Here is a 24,032-nt window from a genome sequence, read left to right on the forward strand (position 1 = left end):
GGAAACTATTTAACTTAAATTTATAGATAACACTTAACTTCTGTTAAGATGTTTTCATGATATTCTTGTCAAATTGTTATAACTAAATCTGTCTATTAAAGTGAACAGGTGTAATAATTGAGCACCCTGGTATATAATATCTGATAGGGGGAGGGGGGGTATTTTGCAATAGGTCTACTTCTCACTTCTCACCACTAACCCTCACTCACACTACACTTTTCACTACTTTTCATCACTTCTCACTACACTTCTCACTACTTCTCCTCACTTCTCACTGCACTTCTCATTTCATCCCTTCACACTACACTTCTCATTTCATCACTTCTCATGACACTTCTCATCACTTCACTACACTTCTCATCACTTCTCAATACACTTCTCACTACTTCTCAATACACTTCTCATCACTTCTCATTACACTTCTCATCACTTCTCACTACACTTCTCATGACACTTCTCATCACTTCACTACACTTCTCATCACTTCTCACTACTTCTCATCACTTCTCAATACACTTCTCACTGACTTCTCAATACACTTCTCACTTGACTTCTCACTTCTCATACACTTCTCATCACTTCTCACTTGACTTCTCACTTCTCACATTTTACTTCTCACTTCTCACTTTTTCACATCTCATTTCTCACTTTTCACTTCTCACTTCTCATGGTTCTCACTTCTCACTTCTCTTTATACCCCCCTCCCCCTTATGGGGGATTATACTATTATCGTTGTAATCTTAGTATATATCTTAGTATACATAGTGAATTTATATTATAATTTACATTAGTCCTGTGATATCGCTCGTATAGTAGATCTATATATATACCTACCGTAGTACAATTAAATAACATGCCTGCATAACTCGTATGAAATATTTTCAACTACAACAATTCGTCCCCCCGTCCAGACCGTTCCAACGGCGGCCATATTGACTACAAATATATTTGTATTTGTATATTTGTATGTGTTTTATATGTAATCCATTGTATACGACGCCGTTCAGACGGTACTATCGGCGGCCTAAGTGATCTGTCGAATGAATAGTAATATACAAGATAAGTTATATTATAGAGATATACATAGAGGTAAATATACGCTTGTGAGTGAGTCCAATGGGTCTAAAATACCTTATATATATGGTTTTTTAGACATAGATAACGGAAATCCCGCATGATCACAAGTCATTAATATGTTTTGGGACCCTTGGGGGTAACAAAACCACATATTGTACCTAACCCATTTACAAATATCCTCTATAATATGATTCCTGGAAGATGCCTCTAAATGATGTACCAGCCCAGGAAAAGATATTTTTTCCAAAGTTTGAAACCTATTTCTGTTTTGACCATATAAGTTCGTGATAAGGTCTCACACATAACAGTTAACTACTCACCTGTTGCTCTGTTGATTTCTCGCTCGTAGCGAGCCAATAAGGAGGGTGAGTTGCATCTAAGGCAATGTTCAATGTTTGTTTATATGATCATACGGTAAGTTCGTCTTCCATCTCGGTTGGTTCAATGTCACTTATGTTCCTCTTACAAATAGCTCTTACACTGCGGTGGTATCGTCAATACTCCGAGTTAAGGATGTTAATTCCCATGTGTTTTATGCCTGATCTTACAGCATAGGGATGTCGGCTCATTGAATAGTCGTATATCAGCATCACGAGACGTAGGGACAAGCCACTGCTCGATGCATTAACTTTTCAGAATGGGAGGGCATCATGTCAACAAGTCTAGCGATTGCTATCCCTCCAACGTCGTGCGCTTGCCATTATGATGTTCATAGTGGTGTGGTAGCATACCATCATCGTGTACGTGTGGGCTTTTCTAGTCGAGTTTCTACGTTGATCGTCCGCCGGGCAAGCACAGCTTCAAAGGGCTCGTGAACTTCAGCCCATCAGAGTAAGTTGTTCCCTGACAGTATTTGATATACGGCTGACACGTGTTCCAGGAGCGTTATTCACAACTCATGGTAGTTCTGCATCTATGCGGAAGACGAACCTATGCTATGGACAACAGTCCCTGTGCTTAGCAAGTTTGGATGGTGATTGCACACCATGATACTTTCAACATTGTATTATTTGTGAGTAGCGACAAATACCAGGTTATCGTATTTCAGGCTACTTCTGCTAACAAGTTACAACCCTCGAGGCCTCGACGTTTCAACGTTCAACCGTTAGGCCAAAAGGCAGTGATAATCGAGGCTCAACTTTGATTATCTCGCGATGATTGTGGGAACTCACCGGACTTACATACTGCCAGCACTTATCATTTCTCCTCAGGTTTTACCGTGAGATTAGCTTGATGTGCTCTTGGAACCCGCAAGTAAATTTTGTCACCTTAAAGGCAGCAGAGATCGCGGGATCTGGTTCTTCCTCTCTTGATGCGCAACACTCTCTATAGAACGATTCCACCTTGTCCAAATTCCACCAATCTTCCGTTTCGTTCGGACCAATAGAGTTGCCTCTGACAACTCTCCTGCGTCTCTCCGGCGTCTCCGCCTCTCTCTCTTCGATTGCCCGTTTCTCATCTTTGAGGTTCGGTGTTGACGGAGGGTTGGTAGAGGATATAGGGTAAACCGTGACAAGTTGGGGAAGTATAAAATGGGCACGCTTGAGAGGTTTGATGTCGTCGCTAGCACAAGCGAGAGATTGTGTTGGAAGATGCTCGATCTCAGTGCGGTGTACTCTGCATGAAAATTTTATTTTATTCCTAATGAGAAGCATTATACAACAAAATCATATATCAACGTGTATGTATTCCCCATAAAGATATAACAATAAAGGTCATATAACAAAATCGATGTTCAAAGTACATACATAGCGATCGATAGCGCCATAACGCCCTCTATTATAAAGCTGAAAAGTAATAAGTCGTGCTGAATAACAGCGCAGAAAGATAACAAGGTACCTCTATCAGACAAATGACATGGTTAGGGGTCGTTTCTCGATCACCCTATAGAGCCCCGTCAGGACCATCGGGACCATCAGGCTTGTCAGGACCGCCCGAGTGAAGGCGCGTATGATCAGGACCCCCGAAGCGTTTGTCTGGAAGGTTAGGTGTGCTAGGGCCGTTTGAGTCGAGCTTCATGCGCTTGTTTGGCAACTCAGGTTTGCTGGGGCCGTTTGAGTCGAGCTCCGTACGCTTGTTTGGCAACTCAGGTTTGCTGGGGCCGTTTGAGTCGAGCTTCATGCGCTTGTTTGGCAACTCAGGTTTGCTGGGGCCGTTTGAGTCAAGCTCCGTACGCTTGTTTGGCAACTCAGGTTTGCTAGGGCCATTGGAGTCGAGTTCCGTGCGCTTGTTCGGCATCTCAGGTTTGCTAGGGCCATTGGAATCGAGTTCCGTGCGCTTGTTTGGCAACTCAGGTTTGCTAGGGCCATTGGAGTCGAGTTCTGTGCGCTTGTTTGGCAACTCAGGTTTGCTAGGGCCATTGGAGTCGAGCTGCGCGCGTGTGTTTGGTGATTCAGGTTCGTGGAGGCCATTGGAGTCGAACTCAGGTTTGTTAGGACCATTAGAGTCGAGCTTCAACTTCATGCGCTTGTTTGGCAAGTCAGGTCTGCTAGGACCGTTGGAGTCACGCTCTCCGCGCTTGTCAGGCCCGTCGGGTGAGTTGGGAGAACTGGGAGAGCTGGGAGAGCTGAGAGAGTTAGAAGACCCGAGAGAGTCGGGAGAGCTGAGAGAACTGAGGTGGCTTATGTCCCTAGTCATCGGCGAATCGGGCGTGTCAGGACCGTTGGAATCCAGCTCTACACGCTTGTCAAGTGAGTCCACATCGCGCGAGTCTGGTGTGCTAGGAGAGCCGGGAGAGCTGGGAGAGCTCTGGTCGGGCAAGCCCATGTCCCTAGTCTTAGGCGCACCGGGTGTGCCAGGACCGTTGGAGTAAAGCTCCTCACGCTTGCTAGACTCATTACCCCCTGTAGGTAGGGTAGGTGTAGTAGGACACGTGGTCGTGTTGGAGTCAAGCTCCTCGCGCTTGCTAGACTCGTCGCCCCCTGCAGGTAGGGTGGGTGCGGTAGGACACGTGGTTGTGTTGGAATCACGCTTGCTAGACTCGTCACCCCCTGTTAGTGCGGGAGAGCAAGTGGCTGTGTTATCAAGCTCCCCGCGCTTGCTGGACTCGTCACCCCCTGTAGGTGCGGTAGGACAAGTGGTTGTGTTGGAGCCAACCTCTTCGCGCTTGCTAGACTCGTCACCCCCTGTTGGTGCGGGAGAGCAGGTGGTTGTGTTATCAAGCTCCCCGCGCTTGCTAGACTCGTCACCCCCCGTAGGCGCAGTAGGACAGGTGGTTGTGTTGGAGCCAACCTCCTCGCGCTTGCTGGACTGATCGGGCGTTGTAGGTGCTGTAGGTGCGGGAGGACATGTGGTAGTGTTGTCAAGCTCCGCGCGCTTGCTAGACGAATTAGGATCTGTAGGTAGGGTAGGGTAGGTACAAGCAGTGTTGTCAAGCCCCGCGCGCTTGTTAGGCGTGTTGGGCGAGTCGGGCGCACCAGGAGCGCTGGGAGGGCTGAGGTCCCTTGAGTCCGGCCCATTGCTACTGATAGGAAAGTTGGAGTCAAGCTCCGCGCGCTTGTCAGCTGTGTTAGGTGAGTCGGGTGCGCCTGGAGGGCTGAGGTCCCTAGACCCTGGCGTATTACTACTGATAGGAAAATTGGAGTCAAGCTCGGCGCGCTTCTTGGGCAAGTTGGGTGAGTCGGGCGCGCCGGGAGCACTGGGAGGGCTGAAGTCCCTAGATTCAGGCCCATTGCTGCTGATAGGAAAGTTGGAGTCAAGTTCTGCGTGCTTGTGAACTCCGTTGGGCGAATCAGAGGCAGGGTTGGGCGTGATGTGTGGGGTGAGTGGGCCAGGAGAGCCGACAGCCCTAGTGTTTTGGTAGACATCGAGGTTAGAGTCAAGCACTTCGTGCCTAGCCAACGCTACATAGCATAGCATATCAGCATCGATCTTACTAACTTGAGTGACACATGAATCCTTACATCTCATCAATAAATGTGGTGCTGGATACGCTGCAGCAATAACAACAAAGGCCATAAGTGTCGTGAAAGCATGTGAGAGCTGCATATTGAGATCGAGAGGAGTGACCAGTATCGATGTCGAATCCCGTCAGAGTCACGAGAACTTTTATACTCCTCCGAACCACCTGACGAAAACAGTAGTACTTCGATCCAAACAGTTTTATTCAAAGAAAGACGATATGCAACTCGCTTGCCACAAACAAAGGACGTCACCATCGTAAGAACGGAGGTCAGGATAATCTCATGTCTGGCTGGTACGAACCTCAAGTTGCTTCCCATGCTGTAACAATTCTTTCTATGCCCTCATGGAATGACTCAACCTAATCAAATATCGTGCAAGCGGATCAGCATATAGAATGTAGTAGGTGCCTGGTACTTACGAGGAAAGCATGTTATGCCTCATCACGGCTCACTTACAAGGTGCCCCTAGAATCATATCGGGGTCCATTTCTAAGTGGTGCCATCACTAGTAGCCGGCATGGCATGTTTTATGCAACAGGCTCTCTGACTGAACAATTCTGCTTCTATGAGTTGATTCAAGTCGAAATATATCTCGTCAGAGCGCATCTGGTACAAAGAATTCGGCTAGAACGACGTTAAGTAGCGTATGCTTGGTACGGAAGCCGAGGACTTGCCATCCCAGTATAAGCTTGCACCCTCCTGCATCCCCTCGCATACATTGCCTCCAAAGAAATTCCACGCACACAAAGAGGCCTTGCCAGCAGTATAAATCGGGACTGTGATTGTCAGCGGTCATATGAACCCTGTTACGAAGTGCGATGAATGGTTGAATTGTCAACTGCAAACTCTAGAACGGAAGCTGGAAGTAGAATGTCGATAGTCAAACGCCTTACAGCACCTGAACTGATTGGAAAATTCGACCTTCTCTAAGGTTAGCCTATAATGGTGGTTGACGGGTGGCGAACTATTGGTGGAAAAATCGATGACTGAGCTCGAGCAACCTATGATAATGTTCGCATGAGCGTAAACTTCATGTCGCATACATAATTCGGTTGACATACGTCGCATCATGGTCTCGTCATGTTCAACTCGGCATACCATGTCGCCGGAGGTGATAAAAACATGATTGGGTGGCCGCGGTGAGATCAAAAATATCGGATTCGCAAACCACTCTCGTTATGTTCGAGCTCGAAGGTAACTAGTACTTGTACCGACTTCGTTTGTGTAGCTGAAGATGTAAGGAATTAAGTTCACAGAATAACGCTACAGTTTGTGCTCTGACCTGTTTCCGTTATTTTGTTAACGCAGTTAACGCTTGAATTAAGAATCTTCCAAGGCCCGGGACGCCACACTGCATTTCATATGATGTGAAAACAACCGCTACGACTCCAGAATGCTGCAACATGCGACACCAAATGCGTATCCTAGGCCGAAGATACTGGAAAGATCAGATGTTAGAAGGTAGGACACAAGCATGAATGTTCTACAAGGGCTTCGATGACGAGACGTGTTTGATAAGCGTAGAGAGATGACCATGAAGTTAATCATGCCAAAACCATTGACCTGATCCTGGGAGAAGAGACGCAAAGATATTAGCTGCCGTCTCTGTAATTTCGCCAATCCAAGACGCGATTTGAGGTCCTGATGCGGTTGACACAATTGACGGTGTCAAGGATTCGTTCAGCATCGGGAATCGAAGTAAACCGACGTCATAATAATTTTGTAATGTTGGTTGAAATAATGACGTTTCCGCGGTAAAGTGGATTCTTTCTGCAGCAAGTGTCAGAATGAATTTGTAATCAACTTCAGCCGAATAGAGTTTTCTTTGATTCTTCCATCGCGTCGTGAGTGTTACAATCCTTATAGTGCGTTAGATCCTGAAAGCGTTGTCCATGGTTTGCGTTATAAATGACAGTTGGAAGCTGCAGCGCTGAATCCGTGTCAGTAAGTACTACTAGTACATCATGGTCACCATCTGATCATATCTCTTCATGACCAGCGATAGTCACAGCACGGAATGTCGTTACAATTAATGATGACATTAATTGGAATCGATGGAAGAACTGCCGGTGAATCCAGATTATTACAATAGGTGTGGTTCAATTTTGCAGTAGAAAAACTCAGCTCGTTCATGCAACCGGCATGTGATGCAGTTTCTGCTGACTCGGATTCTCACCCCATTGCGATGTCCAGATCTGTTTCGATGATATTGAATCAACTGAAGGTGAATATCATGATGACCTTTATTCCAGCATATTAATGTTTCCGGGTCATATGTTCTCTGATAATGACTAGCTTACGCCACTGACGAAGATCATCACTCACGAGCTGGCACATACTATCATTCGACGGGAAATGCACAATTTACACTTATTGCTGAATAGCAACACAACAACAACACATATTCGTATCGGATCTACTGTAGTGTATACTTTAGGTCTCTGTGCATTAGGCCCAACAAGAATTTTTTAATTTTGTTGCGAGCTTGTTGCAGCGGCAGCACTGGAAGTTGAGGTGTCGAAAACACAATAGAAATGCACAATTTCGTCACACTATGTCACGCGCGGCACCTCGGCCAATACACAATGATATTCACAGTCCGACAGCGTGCAAAGCGAATGAAAGTCCAGTGTTCCGCACCGTTCATAACTTCAAGCTTCAATAACGAGCTCCAAATCAAATTTCATTGAGGGAATAATATCTAGTAATAAACACTAGGATGTGCTGAGTGATCATTATTTGCTGAAACTCTATTTAATGGTGCAGGAAGGCTTTTAGTTTCACCCCCACGCCATGTATCGATTGCATCCTTGATACGTTTTTCACGATCCTCGCGTGTGAGAGGAGGTTGTGAATGTGGTGAAGGGCGGTTGCGAAAAACTCGAGCTGTCCTTGGCATTGGTCGACTGTCCTTGTAATGTAACAATGTCCTCTGGTGTCTTCAAAGGAACAGATGCTGGTATGTGCCGATTCTGCCGAATGCAAAGAAAGCGGAGACTCAACCAAGCCGAGAGTGTGATTTCCCAATCTAGCCTGACCGTCACGCTTTGCTCATGAATCGCGAATAGCATGCTGTGGTGGTGTCCTATTGACATAGAAACACCTGGAGTAGATTCAGGATGGTGCATTTCACATATTTTGAACTTTCTGTGTTGATAGGTTAATGGGATCTGGGTGGATCTTGGATTTAGTGTCCAAAAATCACTCATTTTGGGCACACTCGCACAATGTTTCATCTCGGGAAGGCTTCACAGCACCGATTTTAAAATTTTGAATTGGTAGTATTATTGAATGTATGCTAATAATTGTCCACCAGCTGTTCCGAATGAAATATATGTAGAGTGGTGAGCTCTGGAGTGCATTGTGCATTATCCATCGATTGTGCATTCCGAATCAGGTGATAGTAACGCAACCAAGAACTTCAAGGTTGACGTTATCTACCGACACGACTATAAGTCTCGGATCAGAATGCAACTAATTTCCGAGTGGCCCGGTCGCAGAAGATCACTACAATGTATGCGAACTCGTCGCGTACAAATGCATCTCATCAATCCTCTTCCAGGCTAGGAACTCGAATAAGGGCATGCCTTCGACTGGTGCTCGCCCAAAATGGTGCAGACTCACGACATCAAGCATTCAGTTATCGTTTCAAAATGAGGGAATCAGTTCGTGTATCTTCTTCGACTTCAACTCGCATCGTTGTTTATATCTCGTACGCTGTCACTCAGAGAAGTCTTGTATTTTGTTGCCTTGCACGACAACGATTGGCCATGATCAGCTATGTTCAAGTTGACATGCCACTTTGATACGCCCTCGTTTATCTGTCAAATGATTAAAATTATGTCGCTGATTTATCCATCCTCGATTTCTTTCCGCCAAAAATGCATGCCAAATTTATGAATCTTACAGCCCTAAGCGAACAAAACAGTAAGCTGAGCAGAAAGACCTTGAAATGCGATTAGCCTCCTATAACGGTCATCAAAAGCTTGGAGATCTAGATCACATTTTTATTTCGTGTAGGGGAAGCATTTGAGTAGGCGCAGATCCATGATGGACACGAGGCAGGGAGTGTTGCCTCATGGGTTACAATGCGAAATCATCGCCTGGTTAATTAACTAGTTAGTAGTTTGTAATACTTTGTATCAAGTTGGGCAGCGAAGCTCGGTGACATTATGAAAGCCGGTCGGATCCGGCCTGGACTTGGTCAAGTCTACTCGTGGCAACAGCGTGCGGGATGCGCATGCCAGCGTCAAGTTGCACTTACACACAGGTTTCAAATCGCCGTGTCCACTCCCCAGCGCTATCTACCCCAGTGACCTAGTCTCTCACTTGATTTTGAGAAGAGGTTCCATCATCGCCTCTGAACCGTTCGTGTCATCCTAAAGATGTTCATGAGGGGCCCATCATCCGCCACACTCTTCTTTGCCTGCTTCTTTGTATCTGTAGACAGTCGAGCCCATGATGCAGCCATACTCAGCAGACGAACAGTCCCGGAAATTGGCGGTTCACAAGGAGGTATGTAGTTTCCCCTCCCCTGCCTCTCTCCAACATATGATTGCACGAGTAATATCTCAAATATTAATCCCCAACAGGTTTCATCGGGCTCGTCGTCGCTTTGAGTGTGCTCATCCTTATCTGCTGTATCGCAGTCTTCTTCCTCCTCCGCAACCATGAACCCTCCGAACAAGATCGCATTTCCCGCCGTGAGCGCTACCGCCGTAACCGCGACAACCAAGAAAACGATTCAACAGCGGGACGCAGCTTCTTTGGGGACAAGCTGCGCGGGATGTGGCCAGATAAATGGAGTAGTAGGAGCAGGAGCGGCGGACGACGAGGTGGGCGTGGCTGGATCCAAGCTGGCTCAGGTGATGAATGGGAGATTAATTCAGATCACGGTGAAGAACATAGGGCACAGCAGCCCATGCAGCCCTTTTCCAGGTCTTTTCAAGAGGGACCTTACAGCCCCCAGGCCCCAGAAATGGACTCACCGCTGTCAGATGCGGAGTCGTATGCACCTATGCATTATGGGGATCCGTATGCAAAGGGCCCACTGCATGTGACATCGCCACAGCGGGTGACGTTTGCACGGTCGCAGTCGCCGCTCTCGCAATCAAGCTCGCCTATGTCCCGTGGATCACATCGAGATGCAAGCATGGACGACGAAGAGGTGCGCCCGCCCGACCACCGACATTTTTCTACACAATCATCGACATCAGTGCGGACTTTTGAAGGAGGCACAAAATTTATCGAGTCGTTCTAGCTTGTGATAGTATTTGTGTTTCACCGTTACCCATACACGTCTTATCTTCTTTCGTCTTTTACTCTCATGGTGCACGTTTACTCATCCCGCATTTATATCATTCGGACGCTCATCCGTTCCCTTGCAATGTATCTCTAGTGATACTGCTACTCCCCTGCTAAATGCATATTACGTAATCTTGATCCCTGGTGATACGGTTAGTTATTCTTGTTGCGGACCCTCGAAGCTACTATAGCTCTTGTGATAATAATATTGATTTCTCATCGTCCGTGTAAAAAAACTTTACAAAGCCATTACATATATATGAATTACGTAGGGACACCAATCATTGGGCATAGATCTAGAAGCTGCGAAGAGAAGAGAAGGGCAGAAAAGTACGATCCCCCTCCCCACCAGCGCTAGCCGGGCTGAATCTTCCTTTCTTCGATTTATGGCTTCTTCGCATCTTTCCCCCCTAAATATTCCACTTCCATTCGCAATCGCTTCTCCTCACGATACAGTTCTAGCTCCATTTATCTGTCAGCGCCCTACATTCAACGGGAACTTGTCAAATTACCACCTCGACTTTGAGGTCGGGTGAGCCTGCCCTGCATAGTGCGCGACGCTCGCATATACATTGTTGCAAAGATATAGCTAGCGAGCTTGATTTAGAAATTGAATTGATCCCTCGTGCGGTTAAGAGGTATTCAAGTCACTGCCAGGCCACAATATTTACATCCTGTATTTTATGTAATCAGCAGGATACATGAGGACCTGGGTCCATCTTCGTGACACGACGCACATATACACCTGGGGCGTTGCTACATACAAATCCTCTCACAATATCGAATTTATCTCATGGAGTGAGTTACTCGACCTTTTTGTCTTCATGCTCTAGATTCCTTGGAGATCGCCACGATGATATCATATCCCTTTGCCGGTGTGTATCGCAGATCAGTAAGATCGCTTAAAGATATCTGAATCAATGCCTGCCTTCAGAGGTGGTCTTCTAGAAAATCATATTCAAAATTACAATGGGTTGGTCTGGGCTTGTTGCCTCTGCACAAGGTGTCTCAAGAAAACAATTTGCCAATACGTTCAACTTCCAAAAGGCAGTTACGATGCCGTCTACAAAGTTGGTCGTATCGTCGATGATGTCTCAGAGTGCTCTGGAAGGTACCACATAAATTCAGATCGTCTCCTGTCGCGCGATACTAATATCTTACTTTGTACGTCGTGTGGTGTACCAGGGTGGTCTGGCGCGAATATCCTCGGGAACGTCAGGAGTTTCTGGCTCGTAGTCGGTAGTTTAGTAGGGTCCGGTGTAGGTCCTCGGCAGCGTCAGGGGTCCTGGCTCGTCGTCAGCAGTCCCGCTCAGGTTGTAGCCACCCGCTATGAAGGTTTGGTCTTAGGTTTCCCTTATAGTCCATGCCCGTTCCACACGTCGTATGCACCGACTGTCAGGAACATGATATTGAATTGCTTCGTTCGGGATGACCAAGACTTTCTATCTCCGAATGAGATTTCGGCGGGGGGTAGTTGAAGCAAATGCTGAACCTCGAAAACTGATGACTGCAATGAAGATGAGTCTTTAAGAAAGGAAAATGCCCACCACGACATGCGGGCTTCATAGAGCAGATTTATCCAGCATTCCAGCCTTTTTGGCAAACTTGCATGACTGTATATCGATTCCGAGCGCTGAGCTATGCGGCCTAGCGGTATCGGAAACCTTTTTGCCGGTTGCCTTATATGAACAAGTCGGTATGGTAGTTATTTGATGAGCGACCGCGCTCTGGAACAAACATGTGATTATTTTAACGCAACGAGCATCGTGCATTACATCAACTGCGATATATATTGTACTGCTTTGGTGCACGGCCACCTAAACAACGTAAACAGTCTCATTGACGAGTTGTAAGTTCGGAAATAAAAGCGCCTGCAACGCGTGTCAGATCTTTACATCAAATATGGTCAGGGAACGTACTCCAATGAGGTTAAAGTGAGCAAGTCCAAGTTGTGCTTGCCCGGTGGCGAAGGATGCAGGGACTTGAACAGAAAAGTCCTCATATGGGTCGTCTGCGCCCGATCCAAACTCGGGATTAAATGGGCCTTCATACAAGACAGTACCCATAGCTTCACTAATGGGGAAACAGTTCCCAGTTGGGCAAGACTGGATACCGATGACGATCGATATCTCATCACTGTTAGTAAGTGTGTCCTGATGATACATGTGGTTATTGAATACCATACTCTGGAGAATGAGTGCTTGAGAGCTTACCGGGAGGCCTATTTGCACAGTAAAGTTGGTACCTGCAGTGATACTGGAGCCAGGCGCAGGCAGGTTTATGAAGGCGCCCTGAGCACAAACAGACACCACCATGAGAGTGGTAGCAATCAGCGCTTTGATTAGGAAGTGCATTGCAGATGTGAGTGTGGAGTTTCTGGAGAGAGCGTTAGAGTGTCAAAGTTTATATACGCTGAGCGGGCGCTACATTTGGTAGTGCAACTTGAAAAACATCTATAGGTGTGACGTCAACGCCAATGCAAATGCATAACACTAAAATGGAGATGCAAACGCCACAATAATGAAGATATACCTACGACCAACCTGGGTATTGTGAATAGTGATGCAAAGTTGATGTTATACTGCTTACCTACCCGACCCCGGTGTCTGTAATATTGGGGTGAGTTATCCGCAGTCTGTACCATGAGCTAAGCCGGGAAAGGCAGACATTAGTACGTATGTGAAAAAAAGCCGCTGGTGCTGCCTGGGCAAATAAGGCTGACATATGTTCTGTGGAGTGCTCAAAGAATAATCAGAGCTAAACGCAAATTTTCCCCGCAGCATGATTTTGCAGGAGGTGACGATTACTTGACTGTTATTGACTGTAATCATCATTTTTAAAATATGGTTCACGTTACTGCTAGGCAGGTAAAGCAGTCGATCTAGTTGACCGATGTGATCGGAATGAGGCAACGGGCCCGGCGAACGACGACCGTAACACTATCTGCAGGTGCCGCGAAAGGGCATTATTACTGTGCATGCGTACGCTATTGCGGTGCATCGAAGGCCTTCTTGCCCGTGTCCTCAAAAATGCGAGAATATTCCCCGGAACGTTCGTATTCAAGTTTGAGCGCAAAGTATTAGTACTTCTGATGCTATTATCGGTGATGGTTCCTAGCGTAAGGGGTTGCGCGGTGAATGGCAGCTACCATTGGAATGATTGGAATGACGCGAGCAATAAGTCACAATGTTCTGTCTTTCTGGGGAATGATGAATACTGGCACTTGGCCTTAGTGAGCGATAGGCTCCACTAGTATGTGGACCATGGCAAGTTACATATCTATACAATAAAATCAGGTACGCCAATCGATCTGAGGAGAAGGTTGTACTACACCCAATGTCCCATTTCACTCGGAGCATCGACGGCAAGGATCGATTGCTCGATAGGTTAACCGTGACGGCGTGTCTCGGCGTCCGCTGGCCGGACTCGGACTTGTCATCAAGGGAATGTGAAACTAAGTATCTTATTTTTGAGACCAAACCTTTGAGCTTTAATTGGCTCTGCCGTAGTGCTGAGTAGTCTCCCAGACCAAATAGAAGGAAGATGTTGAATGAAGCCTTGGTTTTTCTTTTTACTCAGGCTGACGTGAGCATCGCTTGCAACAGAGGTGTATACCGGAAAATTGGAAGTGACCGGCCGTCCCCAATGAACCGTTCCGCTCCGTCCAACCCTAATTTGGCTATCCGGAACGCCTTGGAATTCATTTATAGTACTTGCTGTACAACACGAAAGGAAACATATGTACAACGATTTGTGGTAAAGTACTGCAACACTGGGATACTATGACATGTCACACGATCGCAAAAGAAGATGAGAATTCGCAAGCATTTGAGTAGCACAAAGGACATCACAGAAATATGTACAACCACCGAATTACTAGTATATGTATGCATCGTTGCACTACACAACGTCCGTCTATATCCAAATAGTCCCAAAAGGTCCATAGTCGTGAAATGAGAAATACGATCATGAAATTGTGATGGTACGATTCAGAGTCTCTAGAAAAGGGTACAACCCAGCCTAGACCATATCGTTAGTTGCGAGCACTTTTGAACAATGTTTAGAATACTCACTCCCACAAGAGTTACATGAGCAACCCCAAGAAGAGCGGTTCCGTTGGCGATACTACTTGGAATCTGTACTGTGAAGTTGTCGTAAGGGGGGAGGTACGTCTCGTGGAACTGTGGGTCGAAGGGACCGTTGTACAAAATTTGGCCCATGTAATCAGCAGGGGAAATGCACGGTGATCCTGGGCATGACTGTATGCCAATGACGACAGCAACTTCCTCAGAGCCCGTTAATGAATCCTGTAAAAGCCAAGCGTTAATTGAGGAAAAGCCATGATTGCATGTCAGAGACTCACAGGTCTCTCCACCTGAACAGTCATATTGCTTCCAGGAGAGACTGAAAGACCTTGCGGAGGGTATCCAATTGCAGCACTCTGAGCGAAAGCAGAAACTGCAAAAAGAGCGAGGGAGAGAACTAACTTCATAATGAATGATTTTGTAGAATTGGTCAAGACGATGAAAGCTCACCCTTTTATATGTTGTCGGCTTTTTGGCTTTAGGCGAGAGGGCAGCGTTCGCCGCAACTTTCAAACCACGCGTGTCAGAAGGTCCCACTGGCAGTACGCTGTGCCATCAAAATATTGCTTCGTTGACAACTTGAGCCGACTGACGTGATCGGTAGTAATCCATTCGCCAGGCGGAGGGAATGTTCCTTTATGTCAATGAAGCCGGCGACATTCGGAAATCACTCATAACATGCACAGCTTTCATTCAAAGTTGGATGATGAAGGCTATGGTCAATGCGTGTGTGAGTGGTTGGCTGAATGCAGTAGACTCAGAGTTGACTAGGACTAAGAGTAGTGGTTGACTGAAGCTACCAAACTTGAGATGGGAAGTGAATTGACGTAATAAATAATGGAACTTGTGTACCAACGTCCGCTCCAGCCACAAGCAGTCTGTTGATAACTCGATTCTTCATGCCTATTTACAGCTACACAAGCTTTTCAGATCACCGCTACTGATTCTTGTGCATGCTGGCCACCATCAGATTTTCCCGGAGCCATTGCACGCTGCAAACGTCCTCAAGGCCCCAATTCCGCAGTCACGCAGCGCGCTGAACAATTCTAAAAGTATTTTGGCATGTCGTTCTCCTTCCATGACTTTTCTCTCCTTGTAGGTATGGTTCTCAAGCCGTCCCTCGTTTTCGTAGAGGTCTTTCTCGGACCTACTACGCGTGCAGAATGAATGTCGCAGATATAAGATGCACGACAACTGAGTAGTACCATCCTAGGATAACTGACTACATCCTTTTATCAAAATAAGAGCCGTCAGCTCACTCATCGCCTGACTTTTTGGAGCATTGATTCTGCATAACAGGTCTTCATAATTTCACCATTAGTGGGCACAGCTGTTTCCGGGAAGAAATACAATGGTCACTGTTGGGAAACCAGTAAGTTGATGAGTTCTCTCTATACAGTCTTGACTTTACGTTGTGCAAGGACTTGTGTTATGCTTTCGAGGAAGTAGCTGTTGTCATTGCCATGTGCCCATGCGCATGGAATTTTGGTTCCTCTCATGCGGAAGCGCTAGGCGACATTTTCTATGGTAGTCCATTTAATCCCCACACGAACTTGAAGCAACCGAGCGAAGATTAACATTAGAATCCCTCACTAGATGAGCAACAGTAGCGCCCTTCTCACCGTCGCTCGCTCTACCCTCATTGGGGTACGTGTTGCGTTTTATGACTGGTGTGGGAGCCAATGCTGAGTATGGTTAGGCCGTCTTGGATGGAGATCAAAAAATATATCGGTAATAGTGAGCTAGCTTATTTCGCAGCGCATGACACGATTCATTGTAATGCCACATCACTTTGGCAACTGGAATGCTGCTTGACGTTCTATCACGTTCTTCATCGTTAGGAGGGACGATCTCGAAAAGAAGAAATGGGTGCAATGGAAACATGATCCGCTCACAGATGATGATCATCTCGGAAACCCCTGACCGCCCTACCATGTGGACACGCCGCACAAGGTTATTTCATCCAGACATGATAATAGGAATGCATATACATCTAGCTCCACAGCCTCGTGCTTGGCTGGAAACTTGAACAGTGCGATATGCCCATCAGGAATGCAAACTATAGAGGTGCGCAGTATCCTTTTTCCTGCCAATATTCTGTAGAACTGTGTAAAGTATCTTTCTCGCTTCCATTTTCACCGTAGCTGCCTTCGCACAAAGCGTTCACAGTTGGTGCTGGAAGTAACCTTGACGTCGACATTATTTGACCAGTAAGCTCCCAAAAACAATATCCTTGTCCCACCGGGATCACACATCTACATTTGTCCACATAATTTCCAGTCTTCGTTGCAAGATCTAGCTGGCGTGATTATCGTGTAATCCAAGCCACTTGGTGACATCCAACGGGCCCTACGGCCAATAAGATGCTAAAACTTGGATCTTCAGGTTCCTTCTAATTTGATGGGGCAATGCAGTGCTGATTGTAACGCATCTGGCATTTATTGGGGTGAGAGCTTGTGATCGTTGTCTCTTGCTCACCAGTTTGATGTTACTTGTATTGGTGCCAGGCCAGGCCCACTGCGTGGATGGAGGAAATGAATGTAACGTTCTACATACGTTCTTTCATATGCCTGCGCCGGCCCTGCGAGTAATTATTTCATTTTATTAGCGATTCTGATGAGAATAGGCATTATGAATGAGATATACCAGGTTTTCGCGCATCGGCTGTAGAGCAATCATTTCATGAAATGGCGTTGTACACTCACGATGAGATCTAGGAGTTATCACCGTTGAATGAGCCAATAGGTTCTATCGCAGCCGCAGACGTTCCTAAACAAAGCTATGATCAGTGCTTCGCCTTCGGCGCCGGGCGAACCCAAGAAGATTTAAGTTGGATCATTTCGGGTACCCGCACATACTCTCTAATTGCTTGAATAGGACTCTGTCAATCAAACCAAGCAGTAATAAGGTATTGTCGTGATTGATCATGACCGTTAAACCGATCTTCCATTAAAAAAACGCACCTGGAGTTGCAACGATCAATCAGTATGCTACACGACCCATATTCCTTCACATGAACTATATGCATACATGTGTACATTGCGCTGAACTACAAACCAAGGGAACTTCACTAACGTTTGCGATTGAGCTTAAATTACGTTTGAGTTGGCTCCAGTCTAAAAATAGTACTACCGAGTTGCAATTGTTCCGAGTCCCTCCCACTATGACACATTTCAGAGTCTTCCTCGGCGCCCCGTCCGCCAGTAATCTCAAAAAAGACTCGATTGGTTCGTACACCTGGAAGACTATCGAGCCTCCTTCAACAGAGGCCCTCCCAAATACTACTGTATCCTCCCGCAACACTCGAGGCCGCGAGCAGACGAATATCTTTGTTCTACCAGAACATTATATTCGACGATTATGGTGAAGAAATCGTTTGATCAGGAGCGTGTCGGCCCGAGCGCATGGCCTGAGGGAAGCCAGCCTTTTATGAATGGTATGTCTTTTGCATAGCTCCACGATTGCGAGCTCCACCTTATATGCGCATATAGAACAGACGACGGTGATAACCTGGCCTCCGACCCCTGTTGCAGATACAACTGGTGTACCTTCATTCCTGCGTATATCGCAATCTCAGTCACAGTCTCAGCTTGCTGCGATGGATCAAACACAGGAAACCACCTCTGTGTCTTACTCGGACGCGTCTTCTATAGCCCGCTTCCCTCATTTTCAGATTAACCTTCACAAGGTCTCATCTCTTTCATCACTCTACAGCGAAAAAATCGCGAGAGGGAAGAAAAGTGAATATATTACTCGCTACGCTAGAAGTGGAAGGCCCCGATACAGTGCGTGTGAAGAAAGGCCCAGACGCAGGGAAAGAAGTTTCAGTTCTTAAAATGATTCTGGGTGATGAAGATGGATCAGTGTGTAAGCTCACCGCATGGCGTGGACGTTGCAGATGCCTGGGGTGCATTGGGCGTCAAGCGTGGAGATATAATCTATCTAGAAAGTGCGTATCGTATCACCCTTGGGATCGCGTTGCGTGGACTCATGTCATTTCCCATCACATAGATCTCGCACCAACGTGCGAGCCAGGCAGCTCGATCACCCTCACCGCTTCTCCGTATAACAAGCCCACCGCGGAGATTTGCTTTCGGACCATGCCTTACACACGTGAGGACAACCGTCTCCGGCCGGACCTCCGGCTCGGGAAAAGCGACGCCGCCGTCAAGAAGGTCGCTGCATTGGCCCACTGGTTCGAGCAAATGGCGGGTTTGGTGGTTAGTTAAGCGAACGCCACCTTGACAGCATGACTATGGCTATTCCACATTTGACGTCGTTGGCTTATAGTCTAAGACGTAGCCACTAGACCGTCGCTGTGGTGCAAGTTACCGGTTAAGCCGTGAGCGACATCACCGGGCCACCGGCCGTGGATCTCGATCGAAGATGTTACCCGGTAATTATGCCTGCAGGCTCGCTAGCCCGCAGCTGCACGCAAGTGTTCTTTCATTCATTTGTATGGAGTCATCAAACACCCATGCTTATAATAGACATGTCAATCCGCGTTTCGTTCCGCACGCAGGACAATGCCAAGCCCACAGACACAGGTCCATACCATGGGTGCCACCGCTTTGGCCACACCTGACCATTAGTACAAAAGCCCACCGACTTTACCCGTGGATGCGGATGTGGACGCGGGCGATGGGACACCTTGACATTGACACTGGCGGACTATAAAGCTCCTCATCGTTCTTCTTGCCTGCCAGTGACCCCGTGTAGTGTCATCTAGATCTCGAATTCTCGTGATATGCCCTTTTCACAACTCATCCCTACAAGCTTTCTCCCCATTCTTTCTGCGTTTGTACGTCTTCAACGCAGCATCAAAATTCGAATGCATGCACCCTCCGTTCTCGAATCCTTCGTGCTGAGTCATCTTATCCCGAAACGCAGGGATTCTCTTTCATCCACTCGTACACAAAAATCATCCTTCACTTCCAGAGCCACGAAGCGCAGGTTTTTACTTCCTTCGTTGAAGTTGTCTTCGTCCTCGTTATCTTCCTGGTCTTCCCGGGATACAGAATCTAGCCCAAAACCTGCGGACTCTGTTTCAAGCGCCGAATCGACCATCCCCGATGTTATTGTAACACCGGCGAGCCCCATTTGCTCTTTAGCGTTCACATCTCCTGTATGTTTGTTCCCGTTCAGTTCGATTGATTGATTTAGACCGTCCAACTCAGCCTCCACTCGGGAAAAAATTACCGATCGGTTCTGGCCCGAAGAAGATCTCGAACAGGATGATCAAGATGAGATATCTGGAAATGGCAGGCTTTCGTCGCCGATGATAGTGAATGTGTTGACACCTCCTCCGTATCACCGACGTGCTCCGAATGTCATCGTACATCAGGACCACGTACGATCTAGGTCTGTTGTTCAGATTTAGCTTCTTGAGGTCCGGGGTGGCTGATGATGTATTTGCAGTAACAGTTATCCTTCGCATTATAAAAGCCAGCACGATTCGCGCCCTATGCGGTTCCCATTCTGAGCATACTTTAGGAAAATGGTATCTTACCCTCACGTTAATCAGACCTATCATCTGCCTGTAGACTAATTTGCATAGTATATTCTCGTTATAATCTAATCTTTACCTTATCTCTCTAACTCGGTATTCCTTTTGTTAATTCTGTACACGTTGGCCTTCCACCGCGCAGGCCTGATTATGTCAACTTGAACCGTCGCTTGACAGGGGCGGTTGTACCTCGTCCAGCACTATCCGAGTAGCCTCGACAATGATCTCCCACTCTACCTTATGTAGCCTCTCCTCGTAAGCCTCTATCGTTTCCCCCTTCACCACCTCTACTCTTCTCTGAATTAACGGCTCCCCGCGATCAACTTCTTTTACTACACGATGTACCATCACGCCCAGTTCATCAACCTCCCCCTTCTGGAACGCCTCAAACCCTCGCTCGACTGCATGCGCACCATCAAATTGCCCAAACAACGCCGGATGAATATTGATCACAGGCACCTCCCTCGCAAGCGCCTCCTCACCGTCCAACACCCGCGTTCCCCTGAACACATCCAAAAACCCCTCGCTCATGATATGCATCCACCCCGCACACACGACCACATCCGGCCTGGCGCGCAACACGACGCGCGCGACCTCCCCATCATAATCCTCGCGCGTCTTTCCAGGGTTCGATTTAATGAACGGCTGAAGGCCGAGGTATGCTGTAGGGATCGGAGGCGATGCGGTGGAAGCGCGTATCAGACCACGTGCGTTCTTGCGATTGGAGAGGACGATGACGATGCGGGTGTTAGGCAGGGATGGCGTGTTCTGTGCATCGATCAGTGCTTGAAGGTTGGTTCCTGTGGTTGCGATCCGATATGGTAGGATGTACGTTTGCGAGATCAGGATTTGACACATACCTTCTCCCGAGATGAGGACAGCCAATCGTCTTGGTGACGTTGGTGCAGCGCTTTGATCTTTCATGGCACTGGAACGAATGTCTCTCTTAGTGAAAGTCTATTGATATGCATGCTTCAATTTGTATACCTTGTAAGCACTTAATTATAATCTGCAATGTTTTGGCAGAGGTACGGGGGGTTAATTACGTACAATACAATGTTACGCTGTTGTGGCGTACCGCATTCAGACTTAGCAAATATTCAGCATTTGGGGTCTGAATCTCCAAAAATAACATTCTGATTAGAAACTCGAGCTTAAACTTTGAAGCGGCAGAAAAGCACAATGTCTTCAAGGAGAGGACTCTGGGTAAGTTCTCAAAGATGGGAACGGGAATCGATATTGAGATGCCGAGTACGCCGCCGCTGACAATGTAATGTTAATCTAGAATTATAAGTAATGAGTAAGGTAACACGGCGCCCATGTCATGTGAACCTGTAAACCACAAGAGGGCCCCGCCTTTTACGTTAACGGAGCGTACACTTTTGATTTGACAGAGAAGATACAAGATGCCAAATGAACAACAGTAAAGAGCGTTTATACTGCAAGTTTTGGTGAGGTCAAAAAGGAGAGTTTCGTTTCTTGATGGTTAGTGTTACATAGATAGATGACGAAACATACAACGAAAGCGAACGCGTGCGAGTCGATGGAGCTACGCATAATTATAATGATCAAGCAAGTGGTCACTGAGACAAAATGAGGAGTGGGTTATCAAAACGTAGACAACAAGATGCAGTCAGAGCATAACAAGCAGAAGAGAAAGCGATACTTCATCCCAAAGTCCCAAGGCGTCCCGTGCACGGCACGAGTATCGTGTACAACGCCTCAAAGGCTCATAGGCCTCATATCATTATGCCATATCCTCCGCCATTGCCAACGTTTATCGGGACGCTCAAACCTTGCTTCGTCATCATGCCCCCCATGCCATCATCGACCCTGCCGTTCCACGATCCTGCAATACCAGTGTTGATGTGGAGGTTGCCCAGGCTCAGCCTTTTGGGTAGACCATAATCGGGGAGGGCGTTGGCAATCTCGTAGCTCATAGGAGCCCCATGGGATGGTGAGCCGTATCCAGAGCCAGGGCTGCTGTTACCAGATCCGACGGAAGATGCGTCGTCAACATCAGCTCCATACCCCATGGCACTATGGTGCTGTTGGAGTGCGAGCATCTGCTGCCTTTTGAGGTTGGCAAGAGCCGCTTGATCCCCAAAGTGATGTCCGGTCGTGGCCGACGGTCCCATGTTATGCGAGCCATTGGGAGGTGTGATCAAGTTACGCTGCACTGGGTGTTGTTGGGGGTGCTGAGGGTGATAGGCGTTGTACATGTTCGACCACGCTTTCATATTGTGTTGATCCATAACGGGATGGTGTTGTCCAATGTAAGGGGGTGCGGCAAAATTTACCCGAGGTTCGTAGATCGAAGGCACCTCTGGGTTTTCGAAGGAAACAGGAGAGTGCATCTGAGCGATCATAGGACCACCCTGCGAGTTGGGCGGGCCACGTGGCATCACATGCGGGATATTGACGTCAGTGGGGACATTCCCGTGTGCATACATGCCGTTCTTGACCATCGGCGCAGATGGCATAATATCTTCAGTTTCGTCCATGGTATTTGGTATCGAACCAGCGAATTCATCGTCACCCTCATCATATCCGTCATATCCCTGACCTTCTTCATCTTCTTCTCCAATAACAGCTGTGACAATTTCGACTTCGGCGTTGAGAACCATGGAAAAACCTTCTCCACGAACGGGTTCTTCCACATAGGGAAGACCGGCACGATCACGCCATTCATTGAGTTCCCGGCGGAGGGCATCAGATTCTTGTTTCAGAGCCCGCAGCTCCCGCGAAGCTAAGAAGCGGTGACGCCTTGACGCGTGAACATGAGCGATCGAAGAGTTAACGATCGCAGACTTGGAAGGTCTGCGGATCTGTGAAAGATTGGGAAGCAGCGCAGCAAGATCCTAAAAAGATGGCATTCGGATCAGTGATTCTTTTGATCAAGAGAAATGATGCTTGCCAAAAATCTGCCATTGAGAGTCTCTCTGCGCTGTCTCTCGACTGCATTGTGAGTAGCGCGCCTTTCGGCGGTATTGGCTCGGCGACTGGGCTTTCGCTTGACTTGTGTAACCGCGCCATTGGCTGGGGCTGTGCCGGAACTTTGTGATTGGACGTTGTTGTGTTGCTCAGTAGAAGATGCCAAGGGAAGTGAGAGAGTTCGACCGGCGGCAGGAGTGATCGGAGTTTGAGGGGGAACAGAACCATCTACTGAAGCAGGAGAGTTACCAGCAGAGGGGGACGAAGAGGAAGCGATTGGGAGAGTCAAAGCCATGATCGATAAACAGGGGGTTCTACAAAGGAAAGATAGAGTATAATTGAGACGATAACACGAGTATAACAGAAGAGAGAGATGGATTCTGGCGACAAGAGACGATTAACAAATTGATATCGATTTCACAAGGAGATGGTGATAAGAACAGTGGGGTACGCGAGTTTCCTCAGCGGTGACCTTGACTGTGGGGATTTGTGGGAACACTCGAGAATGGATTATGCAGGTGAGGCGGTGCGGTGGGTAGTCGACAAGCTGCTGTAAATCAGAGTCGCGAGCGAGCTCAAGCGTACTGCTGATTGGTCCTTTGAGGTATGTGGGTTGTTTGAAGGTCGGATTGTGAGAAGCCGGCAAGGGTCGCGAGATCTGTAGAATGTCATTAGAAATATCAAGTCTATGAGAACGATCAAGACTGACTACAAGCGGGATCCTTGGTAGCGGCGAGGCTTATCGGGGATGGAGGAGAAAAGGGTTTAAGGACCTCAAAGGACCATGCAGAGAGGGAGGACTGACAAGTGATGGGGTTGTAAAGTCAGGAAGACGAGACAACGCTTTCAATTCATATCTATCGGCTAACTCCGCATTATTTTATTATTTTCCCAGAAATCACAAATCCCTCTCACGTATACCTATCTAGCCGATGTCACCGACGCCTGATGCCGAAGAGTATTTAATATTATTTGGACTTGTTTACATTTGGATTTATCTGCATTCGTCCCTATTCATTGTCCCTTTTGGACAATTCAGTCGGCTTTGACGTGCACTGGCTCTACCAGATCCCCGGGCACTCTTGACAATTTTATGGCGCTCCCTTTACGTTCGGTTCACGTTCAAGAGAGTTACATCCTTTGATCGCGGATTCCGAGCTCGATCAGGCTGCAGCGCCTTCGGATCCTCTTGCTAACTAACCGTAATCGGCGTTGCTATCACCA

General features: G+C 47.3%; 9 protein-coding genes across 9 annotated transcripts; 3 read left to right on the forward strand and 6 right to left on the reverse strand.

Annotated features, from left to right (window-relative positions):
- Window positions 1-2,291: 2,291 nt before the first annotated feature.
- Window positions 2,292-2,732, reverse strand: EDB93DRAFT_1254322 (uncharacterized protein; the record flags this gene model as incomplete). Its single annotated transcript, XM_041453592.1, has 1 exon — window positions 2,292-2,732. The coding sequence occupies one exon, from the start codon at window positions 2,730-2,732 to the stop codon at window positions 2,292-2,294; it is 441 nt and encodes a 146-aa protein (XP_041303619.1).
- Window positions 2,733-2,961: 229 nt separating this feature from the next.
- Window positions 2,962-5,064, reverse strand: EDB93DRAFT_1254323 (uncharacterized protein; the record flags this gene model as incomplete). Its single annotated transcript, XM_041453593.1, has 2 exons — window positions 2,962-4,919; window positions 4,980-5,064. The coding sequence occupies 2 exons, from the start codon at window positions 5,062-5,064 to the stop codon at window positions 2,962-2,964; spliced, it is 2,043 nt and encodes a 680-aa protein (XP_041303620.1).
- Window positions 5,065-9,370: 4,306 nt separating this feature from the next.
- Window positions 9,371-10,239, forward strand: EDB93DRAFT_1092468 (uncharacterized protein; the record flags this gene model as incomplete). The annotated part of the gene is made up of 2 exons (XM_041446434.1): window positions 9,371-9,494; window positions 9,572-10,239. The coding sequence occupies 2 exons, from the start codon at window positions 9,371-9,373 to the stop codon at window positions 10,237-10,239; spliced, it is 792 nt and encodes a 263-aa protein (XP_041303621.1).
- Window positions 10,240-12,100: 1,861 nt separating this feature from the next.
- On the reverse strand, window positions 12,101-12,637 carry EDB93DRAFT_1107156 (uncharacterized protein; the record flags this gene model as incomplete). The annotated part of the gene is made up of 3 exons (XM_041447693.1): window positions 12,101-12,154; window positions 12,203-12,436; window positions 12,497-12,637. The coding sequence occupies 3 exons, from the start codon at window positions 12,635-12,637 to the stop codon at window positions 12,101-12,103; spliced, it is 429 nt and encodes a 142-aa protein (XP_041303622.1).
- Window positions 12,638-13,902: 1,265 nt separating this feature from the next.
- EDB93DRAFT_1171184 (uncharacterized protein) lies at window positions 13,903-14,841 on the reverse strand. The gene is made up of 3 exons (XM_041450357.1): window positions 14,647-14,841; window positions 14,357-14,590; window positions 13,903-14,303 (listed from the first exon to the last, which is right to left on the reverse strand). The coding sequence occupies exons 1-3, from the start codon at window positions 14,773-14,775 to the stop codon at window positions 14,250-14,252; spliced, it is 417 nt and encodes a 138-aa protein (XP_041303623.1). The 5' UTR covers window positions 14,776-14,841; the 3' UTR covers window positions 13,903-14,249.
- Window positions 14,842-17,531: 2,690 nt separating this feature from the next.
- Window positions 17,532-18,597, forward strand: EDB93DRAFT_1242573 (uncharacterized protein; the record flags this gene model as incomplete). Its single annotated transcript, XM_041452028.1, has 5 exons — window positions 17,532-17,599; window positions 17,637-17,731; window positions 17,860-18,056; window positions 18,100-18,286; window positions 18,380-18,597. The coding sequence occupies 5 exons, from the start codon at window positions 17,532-17,534 to the stop codon at window positions 18,595-18,597; spliced, it is 765 nt and encodes a 254-aa protein (XP_041303624.1).
- Window positions 18,598-19,115: 518 nt separating this feature from the next.
- Window positions 19,116-19,850, forward strand: EDB93DRAFT_1254328 (uncharacterized protein; the record flags this gene model as incomplete). Its single annotated transcript, XM_041453594.1, has 3 exons — window positions 19,116-19,497; window positions 19,546-19,729; window positions 19,787-19,850. 3 exons carry the CDS (start codon window positions 19,116-19,118, stop codon window positions 19,848-19,850), a joined length of 630 nt encoding a protein of 209 aa, XP_041303625.1.
- Window positions 19,734-20,938, reverse strand: EDB93DRAFT_828473 (phosphoribosylglycinamide formyltransferase). Its single transcript, XM_041457629.1, has 3 exons — window positions 20,862-20,938; window positions 20,735-20,802; window positions 19,734-20,674 (listed from the first exon to the last, which is right to left on the reverse strand). The coding sequence occupies exons 2-3, from the start codon at window positions 20,796-20,798 to the stop codon at window positions 20,028-20,030; spliced, it is 711 nt and encodes a 236-aa protein (XP_041303626.1). The 5' UTR covers window positions 20,799-20,802; window positions 20,862-20,938; the 3' UTR covers window positions 19,734-20,027.
- Window positions 20,939-21,613: 675 nt separating this feature from the next.
- On the reverse strand, window positions 21,614-23,103 carry EDB93DRAFT_1242575 (uncharacterized protein; the record flags this gene model as incomplete). The annotated part of the gene is made up of 2 exons (XM_041452029.1): window positions 21,614-22,735; window positions 22,792-23,103. 2 exons carry the CDS (start codon window positions 23,101-23,103, stop codon window positions 21,614-21,616), a joined length of 1,434 nt encoding a protein of 477 aa, XP_041303627.1.
- Window positions 23,104-24,032: the final 929 nt, after the last annotated feature.

This window comes from Suillus bovinus, assembly GCF_016758785.1.
Source record: "Suillus bovinus strain UH-Sbo-P2 chromosome Unknown EDB93scaffold_72, whole genome shotgun sequence".
In the NCBI taxonomy this organism is placed as follows: domain Eukaryota; kingdom Fungi; phylum Basidiomycota; class Agaricomycetes; order Boletales; family Suillaceae; genus Suillus; species Suillus bovinus.

Bases quoted from the DNA above. Each gene is read 5' to 3' on its own strand.
- EDB93DRAFT_1171184 (XM_041450357.1), bottom strand. From the start codon at position 14,775: ATGAAGTTAGTTCTCTCCCTCGCTCTTTTTGCAGTTTCTGCTTTCGCT. The intron at 14,591-14,646 runs GTGAGTCTCTGA...TGGCTTTTACAG, and splicing joins CTGTTCAGGTGGAGAGACCT to GATTCATTAACGGGCTCTGA. The intron at 14,304-14,356 runs GTGAGTATTCTA...GATATGGTCTAG, and splicing joins CTCATGTAACTCTTGTGGGA to GCTGGGTTGTACCCTTTTCT.
- EDB93DRAFT_828473 (XM_041457629.1), bottom strand. From the start codon at position 20,798: ATGAAAGATCAAAGCGCTGCACCAACGTCACCAAGACGATTGGCTGTC. The intron at 20,675-20,734 runs GTATGTGTCAAA...TCGCAACCACAG, and splicing joins TGTCCTCATCTCGGGAGAAG to GAACCAACCTTCAAGCACTG.